The 24,007-nt window shown below is 37.4% G+C and overlaps 1 protein-coding gene across 4 annotated transcripts in view; it reads right to left on the bottom strand.

The window, feature by feature from the left end:
* Positions 1-292: 292 nt before the first annotated feature.
* Positions 293-24,007, bottom strand: part of LOC141911050 (uncharacterized) — a 73,758-nt gene continuing 50,043 nt past the window's right edge. For 2 of the 4 annotated variants that reach the window (XM_074802007.1, XM_074802010.1), the window contains exons 18-24: positions 19,772-19,836; positions 17,541-17,661; positions 16,726-16,798; positions 16,333-16,415; positions 15,948-16,027; positions 9,217-9,381; positions 8,063-8,471 (exon numbers count right to left, since the gene is read on the bottom strand). In XM_074802007.1, the coding sequence (XP_074658108.1) occupies positions 8,430-8,471; positions 9,217-9,381; positions 15,948-16,027; positions 16,333-16,415; positions 16,726-16,798; positions 17,541-17,661; positions 19,772-19,836 (629 nt within the window). In that variant the 3' untranslated portion in view covers positions 8,063-8,429. Of the gene's footprint in view, positions 882-8,062; positions 8,472-9,216; positions 9,382-15,947; positions 16,028-16,332; positions 16,416-16,725; positions 16,799-17,540; positions 17,662-19,771; positions 19,837-24,007 lie in introns of those variants that run through there. The other 2 variants (XM_074802011.1, XM_074802009.1) reach the window with 2 other exon arrangements.

Genomic DNA, 24,007 nt, shown 5'->3' with positions numbered 1-24,007 from the left:
TCGTTACAGTTCGGACCTAGGTTCAAGATGGCCGACACTGTGAAATACATTACGACTGAACTATAGTGTGTTCGGTTATTAGTTCCGACCACTAGTCGACTAGCTACGAAAACCGAAGTTGGCCCTGTCAACGGTATCGTAATATAATTATTCCATATAAAATTGCCTGCAAATAATGGGATTCGAACCTAACTCGTTGCATCGATCGGTCCGCTGCCCTGTCCGACAGTGGGTATCCCCGTGGGAAAACCCGTTTACTATTTAAAGTAAAAATGAAGAAATTCCGCGTTTTTGGAAAATTCCGCGATTCCGTCTTTCCGCGATATGACAACACCGTGCTAAATGCTGCAGTTTGCTCTGTATTTACACTGTTTAAGATTACATCTTTATGAGCATGAAGCGTTGATCTTATCAACGAATCTATTATTGCACAAGGTTCTTGTTCATACAACACTGGGTATCGCCAGCACAAACCTCCAGATAGCAGAAATAGCATCGGTCACTTCCTTAATAAAATTTAGTTAATTTTCCATAAACTTTGAACATGATTTTTAGGCTCTTGAATCTAAACATTATCATTCAGTATAAGCCTCCAAGATAACTTCGAATTTTCTCCATGCAGTGTGAGGTATTGTTTTTATTGATTTTTCATTTGCTTGGAGAAAAATTCATTTGATTTAATTCAAGGTGAACATCTAGAGAAATAAAAATGTATATGACCGAGCAACTACTAACTTCATCCCAAACATAGTCTGGCAATCCATTGCCACAGTTTTGTACTGATAGGGCCCAGCGCTGTTACACACTCGATGAATAGGAGATATTATACATGTAGCTGCCTGTTCTCGTGTAACAAATGCCGATGATTATGAATTTGAGCCCTGTAAACAGAAAAAAAGAAAGATTTCAAAGGTAAAATTTACTTCTCGATCACTTGGTATAAAGGTCTGACATGCCAATTGTTTAACCAGGAAAACAGTATACCCACATAAAATGCATTTAATCCACATTTTTGATATTCTAATGCATTTTACATGTTTCTTTAGAGACTCATTTCATCAAACGAAAGTTATGAATTGGTAATAAGGCTGACTGTCATGTGAACAGCGGCTGCTTCTCGGTCACTTGGTTTGAAGGTCTGACATGCCCGGTTAAACCAGGAAAACAGTATGCCTACATAAAATGCATTTAATCCACAATTTTTAATATTCTAATGCAATTTACATGTTTCCTTAGAGGCTCATTTCATCATACGAAAGTTATGAATTGGTAATGACGTTGACTGTCGAAATTCAAATCACCGTAAAGGAGATAAAATAAACCGAAAACTGGTTATTAGGGTTTTCTGTTGTTTCACAGAAAACCCTATTGTAATTGTCGTGATTATTATTTATCCACTTTATTTTCAACAAAAAATGTATCCTCTCTCAGAATCGACTACTAATCAGTAATAAACACTCTAATCAATGTGATTAGCATTATATATAGCGTGAAGTGGGCTAGAATTTTTTTAAATGTATTTGTCGAATTAATCTCCGAATCTCAGACACCGAACTAGATAAAGGATATGCCATTCGTTGATTTATAATCCCTAAATTCATAATTTTACCCAACGACCTTGAGATTGGTCTCTGTGTCAGTCAAAGAGGATTGCTCCAAGAATATCCAATCAAGGAAAGTGAAATCAGCTCCATTTACTAATGGCTACTAAGCGCATTGAATAATGTTAAGTGATAGCAATCTGAAAACAACGATTAGAATTCTTTGAATGTATCAAAGAAAATACTGATACTGACTAGAATGGAGCGATCGTTCGATCCTGCAAACTCTACCCGACATGAAAATGAAATAACATAATCGATCTGGATAAGTCATTTAAACTTAAACAGAAAAACGTAGTAATCGACTGAAACACTTTAATCCGTGTACACTGTAGATAATCAAAGAAGTCCCACAATTCGAATTCTATATAAAATAATAATTTATTAAAACGAAACCACAACGTTTTGGCTGTTGACTAACAGCCATGATCAGGTGGAAGTGAAAAGCGTAGTTGGTGTGACGTTTCCTGACCGATTATCAATGAACTACAACGCCATATATTGTACTCAAAGCGGAAGTGAATTTATTCAGTCAAACTAATTACCGAAAGCTACATACATCACACTCCTCCACACCAGTTAAAAAAAACTAAGCATTATCTTAAAATGCATAAGCTCCATATTAACATCTTGTAAGTGTAATAAAAGAAAAACTGACATAATAAAACCACATTTAAGTTTCTTCGATCAGCCTCTTAGGCGGTACAGAAACACGACAGGATTTCCTGACACTTATAGGAATACTATGGGCTTGGGGTTGATCAGAAACTTCAACCAAATCACCTGAGTTTCTAACTCCACTTTCGACATCTGGGTTTGAACCTTGTTGAGTACCCAGATCAGTACTGACTGGAGGTACCGCTGGTACAGTAACACTAGGCATATCATATTGTCGATTATCTACATCATCCACACGACTACTATTTACATGAACATTTTCACTACAGGGAAATAAGTGATCAATGTGACAATAACGATATCTGCCACCAACCCTAACTAGGTAGGTAAGAAGACCTTTCCTGTGAATAATTACACCTGGAAAGTATTTTTCAAGACCTCTCACATTAGATTTAACCACAGGGACTTGTCACGATTGATAATGGATGAGACCAATGATGGGGGTACCAGTATCCCTGCAAATGTATAATAAAATAACAAGGGTGGCAACAAATTTTCAATCTGACAATGACTTCTCCAATTCAATCGACTGTAATTCCAAAAATTCTCAACCGATTCACATGAAATAAGCTTTAATACAACCTAGAAGACTTTCTGCTTCCAACGAGCCTTTAATCACCACTCTAGGACAATTATCTCACAATGAAATCACCTTTTTTTGACGAGAGATAGCTCAAAATGGAGGTCTACCGATTCTATGGTGGACAGCAAAATGGTGGTTTTTTTCACTTCAAACGATGATTTCTATGTGAGATCTTAAGAGAAAACCCCAACAAACCATACATTTTTTAATGTCATTTATTTGTATAATCCACGCGATGGGTGAGCTCACAAGCTCAAAATCGAAAATGAGGACGAACACGACAGCGTTCAACTTGTCATCAACTGGGCGGCCATTAATCACGTGATATCGTAGTAACGGGCTAAATATTTCACGCGCACTGATTGGCTTAGAGATTTCGAAAAACATTACAAAATTTATTAAAAGTTCTGTTAATTAATAAAATATCTGTATTATGAAAATATAGTGCAACATTCGTCTGAGGGGTGGTTTTATTAGTAAATATTTCCTTTTTTCAAGTCTACAGACGTAGACTTGTCGCGGTTCTATTAACATAGCCCGAACCTATGCACGTCACGTGATTAATGGCCGCCAGCGCGATAGTGCGAGGTGACTTTTTCGTATATTTGCTCGATTTTGAGCTTGTGAGCTCACCCATCGCGTGGATTATACAAATAAATGAGATTAGCGTACAGGTATGACCACGTAATTCTAAAAAATGTATGGTTTGTTGGGGTTATCTCTAAGATTTCACATAGAAATCATCGTTTGAAGTGAAAAATACGACCATTTTGCTGTCCACCATAGAATCGGTACACCTCCAATTTGAGCTATCTCTCTTCAAAAAACGGTGATTTCGTTGTGAGATAATTGTCAGAGAGTGGTGGTTGAAGGCTCGTTCGAAGCAGAAAGTCTTCTAGGTTGTATTAAAGCTTATTTCATGTGAATCGGTTGAGAATTTTTGGAATTACAGTCGATTGAAGTGGAGAAGTCATTGTCAGATTGACAATTTGTTGCCACCCTTGTTTTTTATATTATACAGAGATAGTGGACCTGGTCATTGATATTGGTTTTAATCATTCACTATCAATTGTGACAAGTCCCTGTGGATTTAACCATAACATTTTGTTTCTCAACAAACTCTCTAGGTTTTGATAATACAGAATCATGATATCTCCTCTGAATATCCTGCTTTGCACAAATTTTGGTATACATATCAGGTTTAATAAGTGACAGCCTAGATCTTAACTGTCGTTTCCTGAAAAGTTCAGCTGCAGATCTACCTGTTATCGAGTGTGGTGTTGTTCGATACATGAACAAAAAGTTATCCAGTCTTTTCGACGGATCAACCTTATCAACTCGCTGCATCAAAATGTGTTTCTTGAGCGCTCGTTTAACTATTTGTACTGACCTTTCGGCCGCCCCATTTGAGCTTGGGCTATAAACAGGTACTGGTGTATATTTGACACCATTTTTACATAAGAAGTCATGGAATTCCTCCGAATTGAATGGGGGCCCATTGTCACTGACCAACTCCTTAGGTAATCCCTCACGAGCAAAAACACTTCTCAAGGTATCAATTACTTTTGGTGCAGCTGTTGATGACATCATAAAACATTCCAACCATTTAGAGAAACTATCAACAATAATGAGGTAATGTTTGCCTTCAAGTTCACCAAAATCTATATGAATCCTATACCATGGACCATTTGTTGGTCGCCATGGCAACAAAGGTACCTTAACCGGAGCATTTCTCATACTAAGACACAATTGACAGTTTTGTACTAAATTTTCAATTTCTTGATCAATGCCAGGATACCACAAATAATTTCTAGCTAAAGACTTGATACCAACAATACCAAAATGTTCCGAGTGCAACTCATCCAACATGATCTGTTTGAACTTTGGTGGTATAACAACTCTCATTCCCCAAAGTATGCAACCCTGATCCACAGATAATTCTTTTCTGCGCCTAAAATAAGGCAAAATATCAGGATCGTTGCAGTGATTAGGCCAACCATTAAGTATATATTGATAAACTTTTGACATTGTTGGATCTTTTCTAGTCTCAGACTCAATGTCTGCAGCATTAATAGGTAACATATTCACATACGAAAAATAATTAATATCCAGTTCCACTGCTTCCATCTTAGCATTAGGATTAGGAAATCTAGACAACATATCACAGTTTTCATGATCTTTACCACTTCTATGTACAATTTCGTAATCGTATGCCATTAAAATAAGTGACCACCTTTGCAGACGCAGAGCCGGAACTCCTGTTTTTGAACCAAAAATTGTTACAAGAGGTTTGTGGTCGGCGACCAACAGAAACTTTCTACCGTATAGATATTTGTGGAAGTGCTTGACTCCATAAATGATTGAACGAGCCTCACGTTCAATTTGGGAGTAATTGCGTTCTGCAGGAGTCAAACTACGATTACCATATGCTATGGGTTTCTCTGATCCATCTGGAAACCTTTTAGAAAGAATCGCACCTATACCACATGGACTCGCATCACAGCCTAGAACTAGCTCTGCCTTGGGGTCAAAATGTACTAATAACTGGTTACTTGTCAACAACCTTTTTGACTCTAAAAATGCCTTTTCACATTCTGAACTCCACACATATTTAACATCCTTTTTGAGAAGTTGATGTAAAGGATACAATAACGTAGACAGGTTTGGTAAGAATTTACCATAATGATTCAACATGCCAAGGTAAGTACGCAACTCAGAAACACTACTAGGACTAGGTACTGTATAGCTTCAACATTCTTGGATGTTGGATGAATACCTTCACTATCTACATTGTGACCTAAATACTCTACTTCAGGTACAAAGAACCAAGACTTTCTAGAACTTGCAGTAACATTATGTTTATGTAATCTACTAAACTTTCTCTCAACAATCTCATGTTCTTCTGCAGTAACAGTAGCAAGCAATATATCGCCTTGGCTTGCTGCTGCCTGCGGAATACCTACGAGCAGTTTGTCCATAAATCTCTGAAAAATAGCTGGAGATGTTTTAACTCCAAATGGTAAACGGTTGTACCTAAAAAGACCAAATGGTGTATTAACAGTGCATAATTCTCTGGACTTATCAGATAATTCCAATTGAAGATACGCGTTTGAAAGATCGATCTTTGAAAAGTATTTACAACCATTTAGTTTTGAGAAAATGTCCTCTGGTGTTGGCAGGGGATAAGGATCACTATCTATCAAATTATATATAGAAACCTTAAAATCACCACAAATCACATTGTCATCCTTTTTTGGGACAACTACGATTGGACTTGAGTATTTGCTAGTCTCAACTCTACTCATAACATTCATTTCAACAGATCTTTTAAGATTGTTTTCTACCTTGTCTAATAAATGCATACGGTATAGGTCTAGCTCTGAAAAATATACCATCGGTTTCCTGTTTAAGTTCTATCTCTGCAGTGTAACCCTTGATTGGCTCTTTATGAGCTTGAAAAATATCTCTGTACTCATCGACCAACCTTGACACTTGACCTTTATAATCATTGACATCAAATGAAGTTACAGAGAATAATTCAGACCAGTTTAGTTTAATAATGCTAAGCCAATTTCTGCCTAAAAGAGGAGGCTTGTTCACCGCCTTTACAACAATGACAGGCAGATAGTATTTCTGACCTTTATACTCAACCAAAGCCTGAAAAGAACCTACCACAGTGATATTTTCACCTGAGTAACTAGCAAGTTTTACATTTGACCTTGACAATTTTATGTCAGAAGATTTCTCTTTATATAAACTCTCAGGAAAAATTGTGGCTGATGCGCCTGTATCTACCAAAAGATTAACTCTAACCTCATTGACAAAAATATCAACATTTACATTATTACAATTGCCAGTTGGACCATTCACGGTGTACAAGTCGTCAAAACTAGTGTTGTAATCATAATCTGTATCGGCAACAGAATTTTCTTGAAGATACGAAGTAGCACCACCATGAAACGATCTGCTTGTACGATTGTTAACACGACCGGCGGTTTTTCTCCTATCAGTGTTTTTCAAATTTGTACGACACGCTTTCGCAATGTGTCCAGTTTTATGACATTTGTGACATTCAGATCCACGAAATCTGCAACTGTCCGCTAAATGTCCATTTCCGTGACAACGATAACACTGTTGATTAATCTGCGGCTTTCTACCAAAGTTATCATTATTATTACCGGTACGCGATTTGACCATATTAACATCGCTTTCACTGGGATTTGAAGTCGACCCGACTGACATCTCCTTTGACACCAGGGATGCCGTTTCCATAGCAAGGGCATCCTTACATGCGTCTTTCCAAACTAATTTTGACGAACCAAGTAGTTTTTTGCGGATTGGTTCGCTTCTAATTCCAGCGAAAAACCGATCTCGGAGTTGATCCTCCAGGGATCCTCCAAACTCACACGACAAAGTTTCTTCAGCGCTACAATGTATTCTGACAAAGTCTCTGTCGAGGACTGGCGCCTCATATTAAATTTGTACCATTCACCCATTGTTGTGGATGGAGGTTTGTGGTGGGCTTCTAACAAGGCTGTGAGATCATCGTATTTTTCATCCGAAGGAGCCTTTGGCATGGTTAGATTTACTAAAAGTTCGAAAGTTTCAGGTCCAATCATTCATAGAAGGACGTCCATTTTGCTTTCATTTGCAATTTTATTTACCCTCATCCACGCCTCGAGTCTACATTGGTAGTTTTTCCATTCTTCCTTTTGCGGAGAATACTCATTTATCGAACCGATATAAGCAGAAGCCATACTCATTCCTTCTACACTCGGATGGAGAACGATATTAAGTTTTCCTCGTCGCCAATGTGACGTTTCCTGACCGATTATCAATGAACTACAATGCCATATATTGTACTCAAAACGGAAGTGAATTTATTCAGTCAAACTAATTACCGAAAGCTACATACATCACAGTTGGAAAAACAGGAATTATCATCATTTTATGGAAGCCCCTTGGTGACATACGAGGTAATCGAATTTCGACTAAATAAGTCAAATTTCGAGTTATGTCAAAATTCGACTTAAGATGAAAAGTCTATATGAAAATAACACGAAATTCGACATAATTGACTCAAAATTCGACATGAAAAGAAAACTCATCAAGAAGACTAATCAAGTCGAATTCCGACATGATATGTCGTAAGAGATAATTAGTCGTAATTCAACTTAATAAGTCAAATTTGGACTTAATAAGTCGAATTTGGAGATAATTAGTTGAAATTCACCATAATAAGTCGTAATTCGACCTAACAAGTCGAATTTCGACATACAGTAGAACTCGCTCACCTCGGAATTTTGCTTGCCTCGGAAAAATGAAAAATAATTTTTCATTTGTAACCGTTTTTCAAGGAAAAATATGTGTCTTGCTCGGAAATGCCCTCCTCGGAAATTTGTTTACCTTGGACTGATTACCGTGGGACAAACGTCATTTTCTTTGCTCACCTCGGAAAACTTTAACAACCTTCCGTGTTTTTTACCCTTTGAGACGTTTTTTAATGATGATCTATGCAATACATTTATCCTGACAGTTTATTGATTTTGAACTGCGTTACCGGTAATCTAAAATGAGTTCCCAAGTGATAATCGTGAAGATTGCGCCATCTATTGGAGAAAATAGAAAGTATGTATAGCCAGGATATCAGATCAGGTACGTTTATAAGGAACTTACCTGGATTAAACTTTACCTCACCCCTCTGAAATTCCCCCAGGAATACTTATTTAAGTCAAGAAAGGACAAAAAGTGGGACGTTTTCATTGGTCATTTGTTTTAATATGTCTTATAACATCGGACTTTACACGCTGATTGCAACGAGACATATATACATTGAAACATAGAGGAAATGATGTCTTATTCATAAAAATATCCATTTCTATTTCTGCTCCTGCCTCGGAATTCGCCTACCTCAGAAAAAATTGTATAGTCCCACGAGATCAGAGGTAAGCGAGTTTTACTGTAATAAGTCGAAATTGTGAAAAAAATGATCTCGTATGTCACCTAGGGGCTTCCGTATCATTTGGATGCATTTCAAACAAATTTCACTTGGTTTACAAGTCGGCACCATTGACGCAGGTATAGAGTAAATCTTCCTACCTATTGTTGTATTTGGGTGCTGCACATCTACCCAAATAAATCTATGACTCAATTTATTGAAATTCCAGGTTTTTAAACCCGGAAATTGTTTATTAAGATTTTGTGAGGGTTCATCCCTTTCGGCCCGTTGTAAAGCATTTGTATTAGCTTAGCCTACTACCACTTTTACAGAAAAACCGTAATCGCTGCTTTGTAGTTATATTTGCCTATTATATTTGTAATTTTTTGGGTAAAATATACATTTACAAGACCTACCTGCGGCAGTTGGTCGATCATGCGTTTATACTCGATGAAATAATATTGGAAAACCTGTTCACAATCCTGCCGAACTTTCGAAATTTCTGGATTGTACAAATGACAATTATCTCGCACCAGTATCATATCGCTATGGAAACCATCCGGGTCGTTGTACTGTCCAGTCTGCAAAGATGCAAGGATAATACTTTTCTTTATTGTAGCATGAATTATGGACTTTTAAAAATTTTCCTGCACAAATAGTTTTTTCAGATCCAAATGAAATAGTGAAGCCAGTTCCATAGTTGGACTCAAGAATCAAGTTTTAAGGTTCAAAATGTACAAGATAAAACCACGCAGGCCAGTGACCGTGTAATAAAACCCACATGTTAACCTTGCGGTTTTTAGTTCTACATTGAAAAAATACGGTTTATATGGAAATCTCTTAGGTTAGGTTAGGGAGCATATGTTTTAAAGAATTAAATAAACTTGAAATTGAACTTAAGTTGATACTCTTGAGTCTGTCCAGACTCGGAAGTTGGAAACCGGCGTATACGTAATTGACACTCTGTTTCAAAATAGTTCTTCTCGGATTTAACTTTTACAGTATGTGCAGTAAACCTCGCCTTACTCAGACATGACCAACTCGAACAAAAAGCAATTCATTTTCTAAATTCCTATAATTTTCTGTTCATAACACACCTCTCTTTAAACTCAGGACTTTTGTCTAACTCGGGACAGAATTTCGGCGAATTTTCGTTCTCCCCAGTACTCAACTCGGACTAAGAACAAGCTTTCCCCCGATAATCTGATCCTGATAAAGATTAAACTATTACCAGTATTTACTGTCTGATGATGTTGTTTATTGTGTGCATGTTACTGTATGCTGATCATACATATAACTATGGCAGCATGCCCTAGCTGAATCTAGCGATGCCATTGCATTCGAGTCCCTGCTGGGGAAGCATGGCAGTTACAATACCCGAGGAAAAGAAAATTAACTTTGTGTTCATTCAGAGCTGGAAATAAATGAGTTCTGTGAGAAAAATCCAAACATGAAACGTACAATTATAACAGGAAAGTTTGGACTGAAAAAATAATCTTTGAGAGATATTTAAAACAAGAGGCCCACGGGCTTTATACCTTTATGACGTAATAAAAGAAGAATGATCCAGTATCCAAAGTTACAGAAAGATTTACATTGTAACGATGTAACAAGTTTTAAAATAGTTAAGATGGTATAGGCTATGTGGCGATATGTTCATTTTCTGTTAATATATCCTTACATGAAAAGACAAGCCTATTTTAGCTGCCCCAAAGATCACACTACATGAAAAAATGCATTAAGAATTGGTGTAAGCATCGTGCTGAAAAAATCCAAGATGGATAGCAACCCTGGCGGCCATACTTGAACTCAATTTTCAATAAGGGGTAGACATCTCACCTACCAAAATTCTTATATCTAGTATCATGAAAATGCATAAATAATTGCAGGCCATTTCGTGCTAGAAATTCAAGAAGGCTGACCTGGCGGCCATTTTTAAAAGCCGATGACCTCCATATACAATAGGCATGGACAGCTTACCTACCCTGATCCTCAAACCAAATATTGCGGACATCCATCAAGAATTGCGGGCTGCATTGTGCAAACAAGAAATTCAAGATGGCCACCCAAATAGAGCCATATTTGATCACCAATGACCTTTTTTCACAATAGGGGGTGGACATCTCGCCAGACCCAATCTTCAAGCTAATTTTCAAGAAGATTCATCGCTAAATACAGGCGAATTACTGTGTCGAATTCAATTCAATTCCAGAGATCCTGGCTTAGGCCTATGCAATAGAGTCAATTAAGATTCGACTTTTTGAAAATGAAGTGGCTAGTCGTATAGACCCGTACGAATAATTCCGTAGGCTATTCGTACGCACCCGTACGGATTACTCTGGTTCGTAAGGGAAGGGATAGGGTTAGGGTAAGGTGAGGCTATATGTAGTTAAAACATTCAGCCGACTGTCAGCGAGCTCGGTGGTCTAGTGGTATGATGCTGCGCTAGTAATTTACTGGCCCGGGTTCGAGTCTCGCTCTATCCGCTCTATTTTTCTCTAACTCTATTCTCCACACTTTCCTTGAATTTTGTAAGTCGCGCACCCCTGTGCGCATGTGTGGCGTTAATCAGCCAATCAGCAACATTTATTAGCGTACAGATCCTAGTTCCGTACGAATTGCCTCCAAAGTAATCCGTACGGGTCCGTACGAGTAGCCACAGCATTTTGAAAAACCAGCACAGATGCCTATTCAAATCACGTGTGATTCAAAAATTCAGTGCTTCTTAGTTTGACGTCCCTGTTTTCATCGCGCACGTGGTTAGAATTATTGTTTACATCGAACGTCTACAACAGCTGATACGACCGCACCGCATCTGTCGATCATCTTAATTCATTCATATACTAGAATGCTCACTATGAAAAAACTCAGCGGTGAATCAATCCGGAATTTTTCAGTAGAATGTCAGACACTAGGTACATTTCTTTAAAGGTTTATTTGTTGTATGTCATTAACAATCAGTTATATAATAACAGTTATATAATAGTGCGCCGGCAGCGAACGCTCAAGCAAGGTCAGTCACGTCGGCCAACGATAACACGACACAGACAACGGTTTTCCCCGTTAAGAGCGTCTCTCCACACGAATTAGAGGGACTGTAATCGACCATTTGTTGACACTAACCTTTAATAAACTTCATATGGATACAATCAAGATAATCCCACCCTATAATTCCACTATTCAACGATCGACGCGCAGCTTAAACATGGTGCCGCCATTCATTACGCTGGTCATAATGTATCTCTACGCACAACAAAATCACACTTGATTTACAAGTGTTGACTTATGATGAGAAACGATCGAAATCTAGCAATTTGATTGGGAAAATAGCAGCACTATAGTTGAAATAAGTTGATAAACCACCTTCGACTGTCTAATCATTTAAAAGCTTTGCCTTCATATGGAACTATTTCTGCCTTATCACAGGTGCACTCTGCCGCCGTGATTCGCCCATTCAAAGATAAAAACTTTCCCACGCTCTTACTATCGGCATTTTCTAATAATTTAGGGAAATATCTAAAAATAGCGAAATTTCACACTTTGCATTAATAAGATTAAAGTATTTATTCATTTGACAAATCTTCATCTGAACTCCCACCAACAAGTTATAAGTGGTAACACGAAAATGACTTCATCGCCTCACTACCATCTTATAACCTTCATGACTCCATGACTACGTCATGAAGGTAAAAATAAAGATGATATATGGGTACTAGAAAGAAACTTTCTAAGAGAACGACAACGGGTCAACTTCCCGAGTAGGAATGGAAAACATTTAAAACTAGAATTGAATCAAATTTTTTTTTCATAATTCAACGCTGATTAGAGAAAGTTGCGACGATATCGATACTATTTGATTTCAAGAATGTCAACACTGAACAGAGAATTATGTACGGCGAGGGAGCGAACATGATAACAGAAAACGTCAATTATATCAAAATAAAAGGAATATCAAACCGTCGTGGGTATCAATGGGACCCAAACAATAATGAGCCAACAGCCTGTACTACTGAAATTTGGTGCCGAGCCATCTGATTCATCGACGATTAAAGGCTACGAGCTTTCGTTCTTTGTTTTATCAAATCAATCTAATCCAAGGTCTTTTGGGTTGAGGTTGACACCATTCTAGAAGAATTCTATGTTCATTTCATTCTATGTGATTGAGCCAACTCTTTCAGAATGGATGTTGATACGTAAATCGGAAAACAAACTTTATGTCAATGGTGTACATATGAATTCAGAAGCTCCAAGGGACCTACGATAGGAAATATGAGTTAAGCCTCGATCCAGGAATGCGCTATGAGAATTTCACATTGCAACTTTGGGATTGGGACACTGACTGAAATACATGGTATTTTTTGCCTTGTATAGCCTATATAAATATAATTTATCAATTGAATGCCAGCTGTATACTGAATCTAAGAAAAAATTCATTCCAAAGCACTATTGGCAATGTCCAAATATATTAATCAATTCAATGAATGATACTAAATGTATTGTAAATATATCTAAAAATCTAAGTACCCATCTAAGCATCGACGTTGGTTGAAAGCATTAACCCATATTTGTGGTAGGGTCTATTCAAATGACATTTGCTCTCACTCATCGCCCTTTATACAATGTATTATATTCCATCATGTCATATTTTATAACCTAATGGGGAATCTAAATAAATTGTATTGAATTGTATTTGTTTGCCAAAAATATATTTCTTTCATACGATGCATCGTTTAAACACATAACTTAATGTATTTTCTTGTCTGGTCATTAGCAAAACTATATTGTTTATACACCTAAATAATGTATTTTCCTTCTCCAGAATACACTATAAATATTCATTGTATCTACACTAAGGTAATGAATTTGTTTCCCTAATATACGCTGTATATACTCTGAATTAATGCCAATTTGTATTTACGCTAAGAAAATGTATTTGAATCACTACAATACTCTAAATATACTCTGAAGTAATGTATTTGGCAATAAGGCATTGTATTGAATTCAGATAAATGTATTTGTTTCCTTGAGATTCACTCAATATATTGTGAAGTAATGTAATTTGGTAATTTGTCAAAACATAATGTATTCTTTTCCCTAATTTATATTAAACATCCCGTGAAGTAATGTACTTAGCAAAATGCATTGTATTTACATCCAGATACTGTATTTGTTTCCCTGCTTAAAATGAGGCAAAGCCTCGAAAGCCCCCAGCCTGAAACAAACAGGGTTTGTGGTAAATGTGTCAGAAATATCGAGCCCACAATTATTTCTATAAGAATGATATTAGAGAACATGTGTACAAACTGTAAACTATGGGTCCAGGGACACCATGCCCACTTGGGAAGTGGTTCCAAATGCTCAACAATCTAACAATTTCAATATTCAACGCCCCCTGGTGACCATAAACAAAAACCAATGACCTTGAAACTCGCCACAATCATAGAACATGTCAGCAGCTACGATTTTGTAATTGATTGTGATAACAAAATATGCTTCGTTACCAATTTAATATGGAAATACTTTAAGTTATTCTACTATTCAACGCCCCCTGGTGACAATATTCAAAACCAAATGACCTTGGAACTCATCACAATCATAAACCTGTCACAAACTATATCTTTGTAATTGATCATGGTAACAAAATATGCCTAGGTACCAATGTAATAAGGAAATACTAAGTTATTCTACTATTCAACGCCCCCTGGTGACCATATGGAATAACTAATGGCCTTAAAACTTGCCACAATCATAGATGACGTCATGAGCTACAACTTTGCGATTGATTGTGGTTACAAAATATGCATTGATACGAATATATTATAGAAATACTAAGATATTGTATTATTCAACGCCCCCTAGTGGCTATATACAAAAACCAATGACCTTGAAACTCACCACAATCATAGAACACGTTATGAGCTACAAGTTTCTAATTGATTGTGGTAACAAAATACGCTTAGGTATCAATATAATGTGGAAAAACTTTTTCCCACCTACGAATGAGTACTGATGACACCAAGATGGCCGCCAATTGCCTCATAATTGGCTGATCAAAAATACCTGTCTCAGGTATAAAACATCCCTTTTCAAAGAATACCCATCAAAAATTGCAATGAGAAATGGCAAACCAGTAGGGAGCTACAGGACTGTGAATTCGGGCCAAAATTGACATTTTTGGGCATAAAAAAGGTCATAGGACGGTCATCTTGAGTCCGATCGACCCAATTTTTGTTATGCTGATGGGCCCTGGGAGGATTCTCATACATCCGAAAGATCAAGGTAATTGATCAAAGGGTCTTCAAAATTTCCTTCAAAAAGTTCAAAAATGTGTAAAAAGTGTTGATTTTGGCAAACAACAATGGCTGCCAGTTGGCCATCTTGATTCTGACAGGGCCAGTTTTTGGGCTGAAGATGTGTCTAGGGTAGATAGATGTGTAACCCAAATATCAAGACATTACATTGAAGCGTCTTCAAAACTTCCCAAAATAACTGGATTCCGTCTACAGACGGATGGACGGACGGACGCTACAACGGACGGACAGACGATGGACAAAGAGTGAATGCAATAGCCCGCTGGGACTAGAGTCCCAAGTGGGCTAAAAATTGATCAACAGTTGCAGCCTCTAGGCTGTTTTCCCCTGATGGCTATAATTTGAATCAGTCAACAATTGCGGCCTCTAGGCTATTAACGTCGTTTTTCATGTCGGCCCCCTGGTGGCCATGATTTGAATCGAATCGACCCAAGTTTAAACAGGGTTCTGACCCAAGTGATATCCATCTTGTGTACCAAGTTTGAAATGAATCGGTCAACAATTGTGGCCTCTGGGCTGTTAACGTCATATGTGACGGCGGTGGCGTATTCAGACGCGGGAAAATCTATATGCCCCTCTCAACTTTGTTGAGACAGGGGGCATAAAAATAAGTTTAAACATAGATAATGTGCTTTAATTCAATACATTGGATTTCCACATGTCATGATGACCACCCGATTAGGATATCATTACCAGACTGTGGACTACGTTACTTTGTGGTATAGATTACCGTATATGTTTTATTCAACTTCCTTCTACATGCCATACCGTAGATGGACTTATGGACATGTTGGACATTTCTGGCTCAAACGCAGATAAGAGTACTTTCATCTTACCTCCAATTTCTTCTTGATCGTTCCAAAATCCATCGGGTTGTTAATGATAGTGTAATAGTCAGGTACCTCTCTTACATCCACTGAAATATTCATATCACAATTTTTCATGATATTCAGACGATCTGCCCACCATATATTTTTCGAAACTATTACTGATTTTATTTCATAATAAAATAAATGTAACACTTGCATTAAGGCATCAGTACGACCAATAAACAACAAGAACCGCATTCACACTATCGCTACTTAATCTGTTCTAAATTGGCCAAATCTTGTCTCCTCGGTATATGCAAACAGTATGCATTTTGAATTACTTATTAGCACGATCATGCTATCAAGCAATTCAAGAAGGCTTAGAAGGGGTAAAAATCAACGTAAAACATACCAGGCTGTAAGAACCAGGCGGCAGCATTAATATCACCTCTCTCACGATTTAAACCTCGGAATCGCGAAACCCTTTGCAACAATCTGTGAAAAAATATCAAAACTGTCCTGGAAAATGCTGATTGAAAAATAAGTACGTCTTAAGTAGGTCTTTATTGGCATGCCATGCTGTTAGTAATTGGAAGCATTTTACCTTAAATTTGAAGTACATGTACCTTCAAATGATGTAATAGTACTACCTTGCCTACCTCATAAGTTCCAAATAATTTAAACAAAAACAAAATCATTTTCTGATTTCTTGTTTTTTCCCATACTTAACCCAGACTAAGCATTGTTAGTTAGTTTAAGGGTGTTATGATGTAAGGAATAAATGGAGACCAATGTTAAAACTTACTCAATGGCAGAGTTGGTCCAAGATGGTAGATCAGTTATTGATGAAGGTTTAATTTCAGATTTTTCTCCAGCTGCTTCGAAACATAAGAACAGGATCATCAATTATAGCAAACAGGACCCAGTTCCACAGTTGTTAGTTAGAGTTAACTTTGAGTTAAAGTTAGTTCATTTTCAATGTTTTAACCGAGGGTCAAATCTTAACTCAGAACTGTGGAACTGGACCCAGTAGTTTAACAGGCACAGATCAAATAAAAATCACATCCTATCATATCCGTATGTCACATATGTTGTTTTTTGATGCTGTAAAAACCGTTAAAATAATGTTTATATTCATCGATACCAAGCATGCGTTACCTAAGTAAAAATTAAGGATTAGAAACATCGTAAGAGGGCCAGTTAAAAATTGTTTCAAAGATAGCAATAGATTTTCTATAGCATCAAAAAACCACCATTAGAGACAGCGAGGCATTTTCAGGGACAGTCCACGCCAATCAAGGACAGTTGGAAGCTCTGAATTATAATTGTGAATTTTGACGTTTATTTTGTAATCAAAAATATTTCGAAACTCTAATTTTATTTTTGATAAATTTTGATAGTTATTTTTGACAGGATGTGCACTACGTCATCAAAATATCGAGGCTAGACTGGTAACCGGTTAATTCAGTTCAATTGTTGCTATTCAAATACAAAATAACTTTATTGACCCTTAATATTATATGATTTATATGGTATCATTTATTGTCGACCATACTAAGAAATATACATGTTATTTTTCAAGATGTGAACAATTTTCCAGTTAGTTTTCTCATTTATTACCTAAATTTTCCAGTTTTTCATCAGATGAAGGTATATTTTCTTCACACTGTTGACTAGTGAAATCTTTCATCGCCATCAAAGATGTGTCGATCCTGATTGGTTCTACTGTTACAGAAACATTCTGCGATGCAAAAATACACGTTCCATTATCGTCTTGAATGTATGTACATATACACAACCTAAAGGCTTAAGTTTTGTGTTCAGATCGCAAAAACAGGTATATCTGTTGACATCCCCAAAATAACCTCCTAAACCCAGGTCCAACATGAACATTGCTTTTTGTTGAACAAAAATCTTCTTTCAGTATTATAGATTCATAAGTGTCATTGAAATTGCTATTTTTCAGTATTTGGTTTCTCATCACTAATTCCCTAAGAATTAACTAGAATTACGCATTGCGGCCTTAAATATCCCCCGCAATACACTCTCCCCCACTTTGTAAGAATTAGAGTCGAACACAGATAAACCTGTCTTAACTTTCACATCAAGTTTCATGGATATCCATCAGATATTCCAGGCTGTATTGTGCTAAACAATAAATTCAAAATGGCCATATTTGATGACCTCAATTTTTGATAGGGGTGCACATCTTTCCCGCCCAAACTCAGTCACTAAATTTCATGGAATCCATTACGAATTACAGGCTGTATTGTACTAATTTAAAAAATCAAGATGGCTGCCATGGCGGCCATATTTGATGGTGGAAATCTCATGTACCACAATCCCTACCAGGGAGACATAATGAAATATGTTTCGTTTACAAGGTGATCTGCAGCTGTCACTTTTTCATCTATTGAGCACCCCCTAGTGGCCACATGGAATAGCACCAACTACATATCTGCAACATCCCAATTGTGTTAAAAAATTGGTACTTATGGGGAATACCTACCTTAGAAAATACAGGTTTCATAAACTAGATCGTGACCTAGGACGAGACCTTAACCCAGAGCTGGGGTGGGACGATGAACGACGTTGTTTTTTATTAGAACGCTGGCGCCTACATCTCGTAGAAAATTTAAAACGATTTACGAGCACTGGCGAATGACATTCTCTGGAGAACAAGCGCCAAGCAAAAAGATGATGCTAGATGGCGGTTTGTTACGGCGCCGCTAGCAAAAGTTGATTCGGGCATTATTTGCCTAACCAAAAGCAATATAACAAGGCTATAGTGTATTTTCCCAGGGAATGTATTCGAAGTGAATACATTTTCATTATCAAATCTGCTTCAATTAAGAAGTTTATCTGACATCATCTTTTTCATGGATTAAGCATCCAAAAAACCAATATGGCCACAAGTCGGCCATCTTGGATCCAATTACAAAAAAAAACGTACATGCACAACTACCAGACAGACATACGTGTAAAGTTACAAGAAGAGAGATCCAGTAGTTTAGAAGATCTCCGGACAAGATTGTGTCCGCGGACGGACGACCCGACTCCTGTATACCCCCTACACTTTCTTTCTGGGGGTATAAAAAACCACTGTCGTACACTATACAGCTATGCGAGCGAGCAGGTTTTACTTTTTTTTTTTTAAAGACGACTGATGCTTATCCGATGCGGCGAGCGCATTTGATTTTTTTTCAATTTTTATTGGGGTTTTTTTTTACACAAGCGGCATTTGACTTTATTCAGAAACTAGGGTATTCCTTTGTGAGGCTTAATAAGCTTCTCAGAGTACTTGCGCGTCAAATGAATAGTTAACCTATACAGTACTACTCATCTCGTTATTTATTCTGGTAAAATTGAATAAAATAATCTATCTTCATTGGTGATATCATATCATGGCTGGTCGGTTCTTTTACCGTTTGATGTTTCGTGTCATCATAAAATGGATTTAATTTTAGTAAGGCATTCCTGCGCGATCACAACGTCATAGACATCAACAAATGCTAAAAATACTTGTGCGACGACGGCTTTGTCTGTGCTCTGCAACATGAAATAGTGAATGGTTCATGTAATTGCCCACCACCCAAGCATTTCAAATTTAATCAACAGGCCTATGCCCTCGCTATTTTGTTTGCCAGACATTCGAAAGATGTCCCTTTAGTCTTCAATCAAAACAAAAACGGCAGCTCCAGCAGAATTCATGAATTTCGTGCATTTAATTGAAACCCTGGGAAAATAAGACTCCAGAAACAATTGAAAACCTTTGAGCGGTTAAAAGATAATTTCTAAGAAATGTGAAGCTACCAAGTTTTGATTCCTTAACAATTTCTTGATTAACTCACCCGAGGTTTTAATTTTTCCACATCTCCGAGTTGAGAATGTTCCATCGAAGACTGTTCAAAATGTTCTGAAAAACATTCATTCATTTTCAATCTTAGTTATTTCAAATTTAGGGATGTTCCCTCAGCACTCCCTAGTTTTTGTGGGCCAATAACCCCAACCCCAAACCTTTCGTTTAGGTTGGATCACCATTTATAAAAAAAATTGGACAAGACAGATGGAATTTCTAAGTCTAGAATTAGCCAGATAATTTTCAAATTAAAATCAATCTTAAGCCAGATTTTGTAAATTGGATAATGCATACTTGTCGACAAATATCAAGTCAGACAAACATTTTATTATTCCCTTAAGTCCAAATGAAAAATTTCAAAAGGATCAAGTGTCATGTAATTGTCTATTTTGTTAAATTTTCTAAACTTAGGCATCTTTTTTATTAAGTACATAAGGATTTCCATTTGGATTTATATTTTCATAGTCAAACTTTTTCATTGAAAATGTCCCTACAAACGCCTTGGTCAGAATTTTTTATGTTGGGCAATAGTCGGTCCCAACTTTTTCCAAGTTTCACTATATATTTGCATTTCAGTAGACTGAACTTACACAAAAATAAAGGCAATTTTGGATTGGGTTATGCTTCAGATGAGCGAAAAGCTGATGTCATCAGGTTCAAATCCTTGCTATTAAAGGGGAACTGCAGTCAAAATATTATAATTGGCCATTCATTTCTACTCTTGTTGTTAGTTTAGCATAATGCTAGTTGATATTTCTAATTCTTCCTAATTAACTTGTATACAACGATTTTAATACTGTTATCAGCAGAATTTGCAGCAGATGAGAGCCGCCATATTTAAATTCCAAGGGGAGGCATGTAAACATTGATGATGTATCCTGGCCCATCACACATTCCAGTGTGTACACAAATAGATACACTCATTGAAGATCTCAGTTGAAAATACTCCTGCTGAGCTGCCAGTGGGGTCTTTATATTTATTGATCCACTCACTGTGTGAAACATAACCAAATAATTGCTGATGTGGCATTATGCAGCAGTTTAGAACTGTTATTGGACTTCAATTGATGAAAACACTATGAATAGCAGCAGTAACACGTATCACAGGGGGCGAGCTACATCACAGCCCAGAGAAAAGCGTCTGCTACGCGAGAAAATGGCGGCAGCCAGGCACTCTACAAACCCTCTATTTTGGATTAAGTATTAGATAAAATGTTTTTCTGCTGTTTTGAAAATGTATTTATAAGGGTTCTAACACATATAGATACAAATAATTTTTCACTGCAGTTCCCCTTTAAGGGAGGATGTGTCAGGGATGAGAACGCCGACCTGTAAAATCCGCGGGTTATTTTTCTTGAGCGACATACGCGAACCACTAGCGAGCGCCGAAGGCGCGAAGCTATTTCGGGGGGGTTTGGGGGCCCTCCCCCAAGAAAATTTTAGAAATTAAATACGTTTTCCGAGCACTTAGAGCGATCTCGAACCCATGAACGACTATTATATTTTGGAAGGTAATGGCTAGTTCCAATGTGGTACATCCTCATTTGATGACATTCAGCATCTCATGCATTACGGGTCGAGCCCTGAATTATTGCAGTAAAAATGCGCCGATGAATGCTCACTAAAAATCATCACCAAGTAGTGTATAATATCCGAAAGCGTTCGCCACACACACGCAGCAACAGTAATTAGACCTATATACGTTACTACTGTTGCTGTGCGTGCGTGTCTGCAACCGATCGATAAAATACATACAAACTCATCGTAGTACAAATGTACATACAAAATCACTGTGTTGCAATGAATATGCATTGAAATGCGATACTTTTACGTGACGATAAGTAAAACAGGCACTGAACGCTTTTACGGTTCACCTGATTACCGATCGCGCCGGACCAATTGAGTGAGATCATCACCCCCCCCCCCATACTTTTACATCATTTTTGGACTATTTGGAAAATTGATATTTTTCAATACTGAAATCCGCGGGAAACCGCGGATCCGCGGGGAATTCTCATCTCTGATGTGTCCACAGGGTAGGGGTTCGTACTGTAGTAGTCTCATGATGTCATCAACTTTGAATCCCTACTGAGGGACAGAGGATGTGTCTACTAGGGAAGGGATCTGTACTGCAACAATCTCACAATGCCACCAGGTTTTAATCCCTACTGACGGAGGATGTGTCAACTAGGACAGGGATTTGTACTGTGACATAGTCTCATGATGTTTTCAGTTTTGAATCTCTGCTGAGGGAGGATGTGTCTACTACGACAGGGGTTTGTACAGTGATTCCCATGATGCCCTGCTAAAGGGGCATGTGTCTACATGTGACCTTGTCTCGTGAGGTCATCAGGTTTGAATCCTTACTGAGGAAGGATGTGGAGGAGGAATCGTCCTAGGCTTTTTTCCGTTTTCATCTTACTGCATGTGTTTGTTGAAATTTCCCAACACCAAAAAAAGTATTAAGCAAAAGCAACAGGTTATCTCTGGATGAAATATATTTTCAAATCTTCATCAATTACATGGAGTAATAATTAACATCACGAATCTATTTACATAATTTACTCGAAAAAACAGTCCCTCAAAAATTGTTGTGATAATTTGGTTTTGAATACAAGAAATGCCATTTACCTGGGAATTTCCTATCAACGGAACCCCCATGAGCTCAGTGGGTGATGTTTTTCTAAAACCTAAATGCATTTAATCACATTATTATAGTAGACCTGTCCTCCTGCAGCAGGGATTTGAATATGATGACATCATGGGACTCTCTAGTACAGAATTTCTAATCCATGTTTTCACAAATGTAAGCTATCGACATTTAACGGAATATAATTTTCGCGCATTGTTACCACATCCATAGCGCTAGATACTCTTTATGATCCACAGCACCTGATTTCCGAGATCCGAAGCAAAAAACTATGGACTGCAAATGTATTACCCCACGGTAGCAGTGTGAAAATCGTACTTGAGCGTATTGAACACCATTGCTAAAGCACTAATCCCCGGGTTCCCATATTTTATTGACTGACTGGTACATTGTGTAAACTTGGGTGCTGAAAAAGTCATTTATAACATACGACGTAATTGATATACTAACTAAATTCATAGCAGGGATACTATACACAAATGCTTTTATAGTTTGGGTTAAAAAATGGACGTTCAACTATTGATATCAATGGCAAACAGAATACAGATGACAGTTCATTAAGATTCCAGATAAATCAGAAAGGTTTGAGGGTCTTGAACATTTTTCCATACAGCAACCAATCAGTCATGAAATAGTAATCACATGACGATCAAAAAAGCGACTGCTGTCGAGTCAATGTGTGTAGAATTGCATAGCGCTATTTTGAAATTATGTTTAAACCCAGTGGCACTAGTGTGAGTAAAATTGTCATCAACCTCGGGGCAATGAAAACAAAAATGAATTGTTGGAAATATTCATCAATGAAAATGTTATGCTGTCTGCGCTAGTTTACGAATCATTGAAAAATGTGTGCAGCCAATTGGATGCCACATTACATAGCCTAATAACAAACAATGAACACAAGGAAGAACATTTTTTGAATGTTCTGAAATGATCTTTCTAAGTTACAAAATACTTGTCGATAAAAGGGAGTTTGTAAAAGTCTAGAGAATTTTACATCATTTGGCAAATTACAAAGCATCGGTTCTAGGAACACAATGCCTACTAGGCGAAATGGTTCACAATCTGACAACTAGAATGTGGCAAAGCCATGTATGTCTCCCCGGGGTAAAAAGTTTTAAACCCATCAACTGAATTGCATGAAAATCAATGTGGAACGAGAGGCTGGAATTAAAGATGGCTGCCCTTCTCTATTTTCAATAGGGGTAGACATCTCACCAACCCCAATCAAGACAAAGATTCATCAAAACCTATCAAGAATTGTAGGCTGTACTGTGCTAACAAGAAATTCAAGATGGCTACCCTGATGGCCCTATTTGATAACCAACTACCTCTCTTTTCGATAGGGGCACATATCTCACATGTCCACCCACTAAAGAAAAATCTATCAAGAATTGCAGCCTGTATTGTGCTAACGAGGTGTCAGGAAACGGCAGACGCAGAGTGAAATGTCTTCCCACCGGGGAGCCATAATTTGATACCATTTAATGTCATTTAATTTAATGATTGAGGAACATAAAATATGCATAAGCACAAATCTAAATAGACAAGTGCAGAGCTGCCAACCCCTGAAAATTG

The sequence above is a fragment of the Tubulanus polymorphus genome, chromosome 9, assembly GCF_964204645.1.
Source record: "Tubulanus polymorphus chromosome 9, tnTubPoly1.2, whole genome shotgun sequence".
Classification (NCBI taxonomy): Eukaryota; Metazoa; Nemertea; class Palaeonemertea; order Tubulaniformes; family Tubulanidae; genus Tubulanus; species Tubulanus polymorphus.
This window is presented reverse-complemented; position numbering and strand designations above follow the sequence as displayed.